General features: G+C 49.4%; 1 protein-coding gene across 1 annotated transcript; it reads left to right on the forward strand.

Annotated features, from left to right (window-relative positions):
* Positions 1 to 1,280: 1,280 nt before the first annotated feature.
* PLA2G2D (phospholipase A2 group IID) lies at positions 1,281 to 8,148 on the forward strand. The gene is made up of 4 exons (XM_081574999.1): positions 1,281 to 1,359; positions 4,308 to 4,452; positions 6,159 to 6,265; positions 8,000 to 8,148. Exons 1-4 carry the CDS (start codon positions 1,320 to 1,322, stop codon positions 8,146 to 8,148), a joined length of 441 nt encoding a protein of 146 aa, XP_081431125.1. The 5' UTR covers positions 1,281 to 1,319.
* Positions 8,149 to 9,540: the final 1,392 nt, after the last annotated feature.

The raw sequence follows: 9,540 nt of genomic DNA on the forward strand, positions 1-9,540 counted from the left end.
AAGAAACCCAATTTCTGCTCTCATGGACTCTCCAGCAAACCTTAGAAGGTTACTTGTAGAGCCTTTGTAGCAGACTATCCATTAGTAATGCCAAGCATGTCCACCATCAGCACCTCCACCCTAGTTGGGCTGGGCCCGCATCATTTGCCTCATTAGCAGTCCCATTTTAAACTGAGGCAGACCTTCTGCAGGGTAAGCTGTCAACACATGTCGATTGCCTTCAAATTGTGTGTGTGCTTGACTCAACAAGTCCACTTAAGGAGTAGACCCTATAGAAACAATTCTGGGCAGGAACGAGATTTCATCTCAAAGATTTCTTTCCCTGTCCTGCTGTGTGGTCTAGAATAGTACGATATTGGAAATAACCCATATGCCCAACAATAGGGGATTTTTTAAATGAATGGCATACAAGGCTACCTTTCAAAATGTTTCTGCAGGAGATGATTTAACAACGTAGAAATACGTTCAAGTTATTTTAGTAAATGAAAAGACAGACTACAAAGTACTACCTGTAATATTTACCTAATTTGGTCAGGGAAAAGTGTGGAAAGATATATATGTATAGTAATAGAACCAGGATAACATTGACACCAAGATGTTAATGATGGAAACAACTTGAGTGCCCATCAATGGATGAGTGCATGAAGAAGATGTCGTTTGGATATATCTCTGTGTGTGTGTACAAACATGTTAAAATAGGGAGTAAAATGGTAGTTACCAGGAAGTAGGAGAGGGGGAGGGCGAGGACAAATATTGTATAAGTGTACGAACTTGCAACAAGTAGTAAATAAGTCCTAGAGACAGTATAGTGAATACAGACAACAATGTTGTGCTATAATCACCAAACTTTCCTAGAGACTAGATCTTAATTACTCCAACCACAAAAAGAAATTGTAATTATGTGGCGTGAGAGAAGTGCTAATTATTGCTGCACTAACACTCAGATTATGATATATAAATGTATCAAATCAATATATTGTACACTTAAATTTACACAATGTTATATGTCAATTTCGTTGAAAAAATTAATGGCAATGAATGGATTCACAAATGATTTTAAATGTCTTCTTATCAAGTTTTCAAAATCTTCTATGCCAAACATGCAATCTAGAACATTTTTTTAAAGATATTAAAAACAGAAATAATAAAATTCCGCATTGCCAGAAAAGAGGAAACACAAAGAACACGGGTGACCTCCGCCAGAGCTGAAGCTGGGAGGGGCGGGAGCGAGCTCGGCGGGCAGGGGTCATCTGATATAAGGGGCTGCTGGCTCGAAAAGGGACTTCCAATAGCTGCCTCCACTGTTCTGTTCTGGGATCATGGACCTTTTCCTGCTCTGCACACTGGTGGTCTTTGCTGGTAAGTGGGGACAGCATCCACAGCCCAGAAGGCAGGGAGGGAAGCTGGGATGCCCTGTATCTCTTTCCTAAACTGAGCTACTGTGCTGATCTTCACTGCCCCAGTCTCCCAGTCCCCCACGATTCAGCCCCCTGCAAGGATTCGTCAGCGGCTCAATCCCCTGGAACAGTGGCTTCGGTCAGAGAGCTATGGGTGGCCAAGCTGTGTGGCAGGCAAAGGTGGGAAACTAGAAGTTCAGAAACTGGGGTCCAGCTGAACTGACGTCTGTGGTATTTTGGACACAAACCACAGAAATGGATCTGCTCTCCTGTGTCCCTCTGACCAGATAATAGTAATCTCTTACATATGCACACCTCTCCACACTTTTAGGGGGCTTTCCTGGTGGCTCAGTCAGTAAAGAACCCACCTGCAATGCAAGAGACCCAGGTTCGATCCCTGGGTTGGCAAGATCCCCTGGAGAAGAAAATGGCAATCCACTCCAGTATCCTTGCCTGGGAAATCCCATGGACAGCGGAGCCTAGCAGGCTAGAGTCCATGGGGTCAAAAGAGTTGAACACGACTTAGCAATAAACCACCACATTTTTAGAACTCTTTCAGCTCTCTTGACCCGGGGGATTCTGTTGTCCATTGGGAAATGGTGAAGTTTCCACCTGATCTTTAACAGATCGAATGTTGCAAATCTGATTGCTAGCAAACAGGAGTTTTTACTTGTTGATCCATCTCAGAATATGTGATATGAGAAAGGATTTGCATTTCATTTTTTAATGTGCTTTATGTTATATTGGGGACTCCCAAATTCCCGAGAGGAACACATCACCAGGGTTACAGTGAAAACCATTAGGAAAACTGCAATCAAAGCTGCAGAAATTCATCTCTCAGATGCAAAGAGGCAATATGGTGTAGAGATGAAATACACAGATGAACCTGCATGCAGATGCTGGCCTATCAACTTCCGGTGGTATGACCTTGGCCAAGTCCCCCTACCCCTCTATACCCTCATCTGTAAAGTGGGCACAATAACATCCTCTTCACTGGGTTTTTAGAAGGACACTAATGAGAAAATATATACAAAACGCTTAGCAAGTGTAAGTAACAGAGAGCAGTAACAACACACAGTGCACGCGTGAGTTAGTAGTGACCTTGCCCCTGCCACTGCCACTAACCCTTCTGGGCTCCATCGCCCTCAGCAGCAGCTGAGGATGGAAAAAGCAAGCAAGGCAGGAATCACTGTCAAGCTAAGTCAGTGTTCCGAAGCCCTCTTGACCACAAGTTGAGCTCCCCGATTCCCCAGGGCTGGGTTGATCTCACTGTAAAATTGTAAGAGATAAGACCACGTTTAGCTGCAGCCCTGGTGGCTCAGACAGTAAAGAATCCGCCTGAAATGGACCCAGATTCGATCGCTGGGTCAGGAAGATCCCCCGGAGAACAGAATGGCTATCCACTCCAGTATTCTTGCCTGGAGAATTTCATGGACAGAGGAGCCTGGTGGGCTACAGTCCATGGGGTCGCAAAGAGTCGGACACCGCTGAGTAACTATCACTTTCTTCACAAGGCAAGCACCCTGCTTCTCACGGCACCCCCAGCCTACTGCATGAGTTCACCCCAGCCCCAACTTTCCCCAGTTTAGGGCTCTCCCCTGGTTATTACTCACTTTATTTGAGTACAGAGCTTTCATTATAACACCATTTGCTTGAGGGTGGGGGGTGAGCTTCCAAAACTAGGGTCATGCGAAGGGGCCTCCCCAGCCCGGTCTCTCTGCGACTCTGGGCTCCATCTGTGTTCTCGGGTCATCTCCCGAGGTTGCACACAGCTACATTCCAGTCCCCTTTGCATCTCGTCTGTTTCTCCCAAATTCTCCCCTGAATTCATTGGCTTAATATATTTTATTTCTCCTAACTCAATATAACGCATTCCTCTCTCCCAATAAAATGAGTCCCCCTTATGATCACTTCTAACCAGCGGATATTATGACTGAAGTGAAAAATATTCATGAAAAACATTGATTTCTAAATCATGCTGCTTCCCAGAAGAGCCATGCATATTTTTTTAAAAGAGGCTTTTTAAAGATGATTTTATTTATTTTATTTTATTTTTAGTTGTGCTGGGTCTCCGTTGCTGGGTGGGGTTTTTCTCTAGCAGCGGTTTGCGGACTTCTCAGCGCAGTGGCTTCTCTTGTTGAGGAAGGAAGGCTCTGGGGGGCGTGGGCTCGGCAGCTGTGGCTCCCAGGCTCTAGAGCACAGACACGATAGCTGTGGCTCACGGGCTTAGCTGCTCCTCGGCACATGGGATCTTCGTTGACCAGGGATCGAACCCGTGTCTCCTGCACTGGCAGGCGGATTCTTTACCACTGAGCCACCAGGGAAGCCCCCATGCATACTGTTTAATGTGTGGACTCTCTATGGGCTGTGGTGGGAGGCGGAGGTGGTGGGGGGAGTGTCTTCCTTCTATAGAATGTGAACAGAGAGCAGGACCAGACTGCCCTGGGTTTTAATCCTGCTCCTCTGTTTACCAGCTACTATGACCTGGAACGAGTTACTGAACCTCAGTGTTCATCTCTAAAATGGAGATTAAAAACAGTATTTACGGTTCCAATATTGCTTTCTTAGTTTTCATACATATGCCATGATTAGAGGAAATGGAATGGGGAGGTGTATGAGATCTCTTTCTATAATCGGCAACTTTTATTTACATCGAGAATAAACCAAAATAAAAATATTAAAAAAAAAGAGTATCTCACAGAATGGAAGGAGTCGATAGGTCTCTACATGAAAAGATCCATGGTAATCACTTACCAATTGTCATTGTATTTTCAATAGCCATGGTGTTTGTTGTTACTTCATTATCCAAGGTCATTGCTTTGGCCCAGGCAGAGCAGAGGTGCCAGGCCTGCAGCCCACTGGCCTCCCCTGAGAGTCACGTCCTCTCCCTGTGGCTGGGCTCCTTGGCAGGTGTGGTTCCAGCCGAGGGCGACAGTCTGGACCTGAACCAGATGGTCAGACAGGTGACGGGGAAGACCCCCATCTTCTTCTACTCGTCCTACGGCTGTTACTGCGGATTTGGTGGCCAAGGCCACCCCAGAGATGCCACAGACTGGTAACTCCTCCCAATCGTGCTCTGCCTCTACCCAGGGACCCTCTTCTTTCCTCTCCTGTCCCCTCTCCATCCATTTACTCATTTGGTACCATGTGCCGTTGAAGCCTGGCCTGAAGGATTTTGAGCATTTCCTTGCTAGCATGTGAAATGAGCACAATTGTATGGCAGTTTGAACCTTCTTTGGCATTGCCTTTCTTTGGGATCAGAATGAAACCTGACTTTTTCAGTCCTGTGGCCACTGCTGTTTTCCAAATTTCCCTGGCTTATTGAGTGTAGCACTTTTACAGCATCATCTTTTAGGATTTGAAAGAGCTCAATTGGAATTCCATCACTTCCAATAGCTTTGTTCCTAGTAATGCTTCCTAAGGCCTGCTTGATTTCACAGAACAGGATGTCTGGCTGTAGGTGAGTGATCCCCCTATCGTGGTTACCCAGGTCATTAAGACCTTTTTTGTACAGTTCTTCTGTGTATTCTTGCCACCTCTTCTTAATCTCTTCCACTTCCGTTAGGTCCTTGCCGTTTCTGTCCTTTATTGTGCTCATCTTTGCATGAAAGTTTCCCCTGGTATCTCCAATTTTGTTGACGAGATCTCTAGTCTTTCCTATTCTATTGTTTTCCTCTATTTCTTTGTATTGTTCACTTAAGAAGGCTTTCTTATCTCTCCTCGTTTTTCTCTGCAACTCTGCATTGATTTGGATATATCTTTCCCTTTCTCTTTTCTATTTTACTTTCTTACACATCTTTCTCTTTGGGGTGATTTTGGTTACCACCTCCTGTACAATGTTTCGAACCTCAGTCCATGGTTGTTCTTCAAGGCACTCTGTCTATCAGATCTAATCCCTTGAATCTCTTAATCACCTCCACTGCATAATCATAAGGGATTTGATTTAGGTCTTACCTGAATGGTCTCATGTTTTTCTCTGCTAGGAACTCCGCTGAGCTCCAATCCAGCCCCAGCCCTTCTAGAGGGTTCCCCAGAGTTTCTGAAGGCTGCCTTGCACTCTCAACCCTAAACTAGTTAGAATACCCACAAACACTTCCCATTGCCATTGAACACTGTTTTTTAAAAAGCCCCACTTCTTTTTGCCATGATCTCACTTGGTTTTCACAGCAACCCAGGGATCTGCCAGAGGAGGGATGAGAGCCAGCCAGGCCCGAGGTCAGTGCCCTCACCCACCACATGCAGGCTGTATGACCCTGGGCAAGTGGCCTGACCTCCCAGAGCCTCAGTTTCCTCATTTGTGAAATAGGGATAATACTAGTACCTCTATCCTAGAGCGATCAGAAGGATTAAGAGAGAATTCCTAGATAGAGCAGGTGCCTGGTACACAGGAGGGAATCTTTCCTCATAGCTCAGTCAGTAAAGAATCTGCCTGCAATGCAGGAGACCCGGGTTCTATTCCTGGGTCAGGAAGATCCCCTGGAGAAGGAAATGGCAACCCACTCCAGTCTTCTTACTTGGAGAATTCCATGGACAGAGGAGCCTGGCGGCTACAGTCCATGGGGTCGCAAGAGTCAGACACGACTTAGAGACTAAACCGCCACCTGGTAAACAGGAAACACTCGAGAAGTTTTAGCTAGAAAGAAGACTAGACCCTGCAGGCCTTGACTTCCGAGGAGGACACGCAATTTCTGCTCTGGGGCAGGGGCAACCAGAGACTCAAGTCAGCCAAGGACTCACCCACCTCCTGTCCTCTCCTGCCAGGTGCTGCCACGAGCACGACTGCTGCTACGGTCGCCTGAAGCCCCACGACTGTGACACCGTGTTCGACCACTACGACTACACCTTTTCCCGAGGGAAGGTCCAGTGTTGTGAGTGCCTGGGCCTCAGGGTTGGAGTCGGAGGCTGAGCAAAGGCGTTCTCGCGCGCATTGCTTCCATACGCTGTGTGACAAAGCGCAAGCTGCTCAGCCTCTCTGTTTTTCCCATTTGTCCAGTGGCAACATCTGGGCTATGAAGCAGAGGCAGCAATAGGCGTAGGAGTACGGACAGGTCCCATAGAGACTTTGACCCCTTTAGGATCTGGAAGGCTGCCAGACCTCAGCTTAGGTCCCAGACCCGCCACTGACCAGTTGTGTGACCTTGAACACTTTGCTTAAGTTCTCTGAACCTCAGGATCCCCCTCTGGAAACTCAGGATGATTACAGCATTCTACTCCATAAAGTTAATTCAAACACTAGAATAAGAGGAGACATAAGGCGCCCTGCAGATGCGCGCTTGATAAGTTACTCAGGCTACCAAGGTTACTGTTCATTTTTCCATCGTCATGGGTTCTTAGAGCAGCCCAGAGAGGAGGCAGCACCACTCTGGTGATCGTTTTCTTATTGTTGGGGGTGGTCACGAAGTTGCATCTTACTCTTTGCAACCCCATGAACAGTGCCCATCCGCCTCCTCTGTCCATGGGATTTCCCAGGCAAAAATACTGGAATGTGTTGCCATTTCCTTCCTCAGGGGATCTTCCTGACCCAGGACTTGAACCCATGTCTCCTGCTTGGCAGGCAAATTCTGAGCCACCTGGGAAGCCCTGATCTCCGTTTTACTGACAAGAAAACTGAAACTAGAGTGCACTGTTTGCTCAGGGTCACACAGCTACAAGTGAGAAAGTCTGGGCTGTAACCCAGGTCACCAAGCCCCAGGGTCCACACACGGGGAAAGGCAGCAAGTCCCGGGGCTGGAAGGTGAATGGGCTCACCAGCTGTCCCTGTTAACTGAGAACTCAACGGTAACAGCTGTAATGGCCAACATTTATTGACCACTTACTATGTGCCAAAGGCTCTGCCTTCTTATTTTAATCTGAATATATATATATGTATATGTATACATATTCTTTTTCAGATTCTTTTCCCTTGTAGATTATTACACAATACTGAGCAGAGTTCCCCAAGCTATACAGTAGGTCCGGCTCTCTTATCCCCATTTGACAGGTGGTGAAACTGAAGCACCATCGTCCGTCTTTCCTCAGAGTCTTTGTGCATGCTGTTCCTTCTGCCAGGAACAGTCCCTCTCCTCCACTCTGGCTTTCCAGAGTAGGAGCAACAGCTGACGCTTCTGATCTCAGCTCAAATGGCTTTTGACACTGAGTCAGTCCCATCAGTTACCACTCAGAGCCCCTGCCTCGTTCCTTACTCCCGCGTAAGCACAGTTGCACTCACTTCTGCGAAGGACAGGGAGGCCTGGCGTGCTGCCACCCACGGGGTCACAAAGAGTAGGACACGACTGAGCGACTGAACAACGACCACACACCTCTCCAGCATCTGTCCCCCCCAGGGGAGCGTGAACTCACGTGTCCATTCTGCTCTCCCCTCCCTCCTGGGAGGATAGGTGCTCAGTTGTTTACTGAACGGATGAATAAACAAAGGAGCGATGGCACACGAGGAGGTCATGCCCCATGCCCAAGGCCACAGAGCCAGAGTCCAAGGAGCTGGGAAGGGCACCAAAGGCTGGACAAGGGCTGAGCTGCCTTCAGCGGCTCCCTCCAGGGGCGACAACCCACCCAGCCTCGGGAAGGGGCAGACCGCTTAAGTGCCCTCCTCCACCCCCTCGCAGCCACCCAGGGGAGCTGGTGTGAGCAGCAGACGTGCGCCTGTGACATGAAGTTGGCCTTCTGCCTGCAGCGGAACCTGGACACCTACAAGAATCACCTTCGTTTTCTGTCCAGATGTGAGGGCGAGACCCTCCCGTGCCGCACCCGCTAGCCTGTCCCTCTGCATCTTGAGCTCTGGGGAAGACCCCCAGGGCCACCGGCCACACCCCCTACCCCCGCCTGGCTCCTTTAAAGCACTCCTGGGAGGAAGAAGGGGCTTAGCCTTGCCCCTAGTTCCCATCTTGCCTCTTGGACCTTCTGAATCTCCCCAGCTGTCTCCTCTGAGGGTGGATTGCGATCTTAGGAAAAACCAAGGCCAGGGAGCCGCCAGGGGGAGAGTGTTTGGGCTGAAGCGGTGGGCTCTGGGGGCAGGGTGGGGCAGGTTCTCCCTTCATGGTCACTCACCAGGCCCTCCAGGCTCCCCTAAAACACCCCGCCCCTAAAACACCATCCAAGCAGCTGCCAGAGTGGCCTCTGTAAAGGGCGATATGGATCTTTCTGTCCATGGGACTCCGCTTCTTCAAACCCCAAGGCCCTGAGTTCCGCCTCCCGCTCCATCCCACCCCTATGGCTGATTCATGCTGATGTGTGGCAGAAACCAACACAATATTATAAAGCAATTATCCTCCAATTAAAAATAAATAAATGGAAAAAACCCCCCACAATCCCAAGGCCCTCCTCCATCCAGGACGGGGCGGGGAGTCTGGCACTGTCTAGCACCATGTCCCTCCCTCTTGGAGCCTTGGGGACCCTTGCAGACTTGGCTCATGCCTGTGTTGGACTCATTGCAGCTCTGGTGCCCGAAGCAGTGTCCAGAACCCAGAAAGGGCTCAGTAAATACTTTTTGAGGGAAGGACTAGACCAAGCTGCCAGCTCCCTGGGCTCCAGGCACCTGGTCTGCAGGCCATGGGACTTCCGGGCACTCTTTCCTCTCTGCTGCCAGGCATTTGCTCAACCTGGACTTCTGCAGCGACACTCCACTGGCCTGCTGTCTCCCAGGTAGCTAAGCCCACCCTAGACTCCCCGGAGTCCAAGGGCTGCTTCCTACAGAGGTCTTCCCCAGCCGATTCCTCTCCAGTTTCAAGGGCTCACTCCCACCCTCAAGCTCCCGCGGCACTTTACGGGTCTTCACCTTGCCAAGCTCCCACTTGAGTGGTGTGTGATTGTCTGGACCGCTCTGAGCAGACTGGAGCTCCAGGAGGGTGGAGTCCATGTCACTCTCATCTCTGCTTCCTCTGCTCCCCCGGATGATAGGCGCACAGTCAATGCTTTGGAATCAAAGGAGCCCCCAGAGGAGAGATGGAGCTGGGGGGAGGTGCTGTTCAGGCCCCACCCAGCTCCCCTCCTGGCCCAGGTCCCCAACCCAGGGGTCGGCTGCCAAGTGCGCACTTCGGCCTCCTTCTCTTGAGGATTGCCCCCAGGCTGCTGGGCGCTCCTGTGCCCGTCACCCACCCCTCCTTGCCCCCCTCTAACCAGTGAGTTGGGAGAATAATACAGTGGAGGG

This window comes from Giraffa tippelskirchi, chromosome 3 (assembly GCF_054371585.1).
Source record: "Giraffa tippelskirchi isolate mGirTip1 chromosome 3, T2T-mGirTip1v1.2.pri, whole genome shotgun sequence".
NCBI classification, from domain to species: domain Eukaryota; kingdom Metazoa; phylum Chordata; class Mammalia; order Artiodactyla; family Giraffidae; genus Giraffa; species Giraffa tippelskirchi.

Excerpts from the sequence above, each read along its gene's own strand:
- PLA2G2D (XM_081574999.1), top strand. The coding sequence starts at position 1,320 with ATGGACCTTTTCCTGCTCTGCACACTGGTGGTCTTTGCTG. Across the intron at positions 4,453-6,158 it reads CCCAGAGATGCCACAGACTG|GTGCTGCCACGAGCACGACT; the intron begins GTAACTCCTCCC and ends CTCTCCTGCCAG. Across the intron at positions 6,266-7,999 it reads CCGAGGGAAGGTCCAGTGTT|CCACCCAGGGGAGCTGGTGT; the intron begins GTGAGTGCCTGG and ends ACCCCCTCGCAG.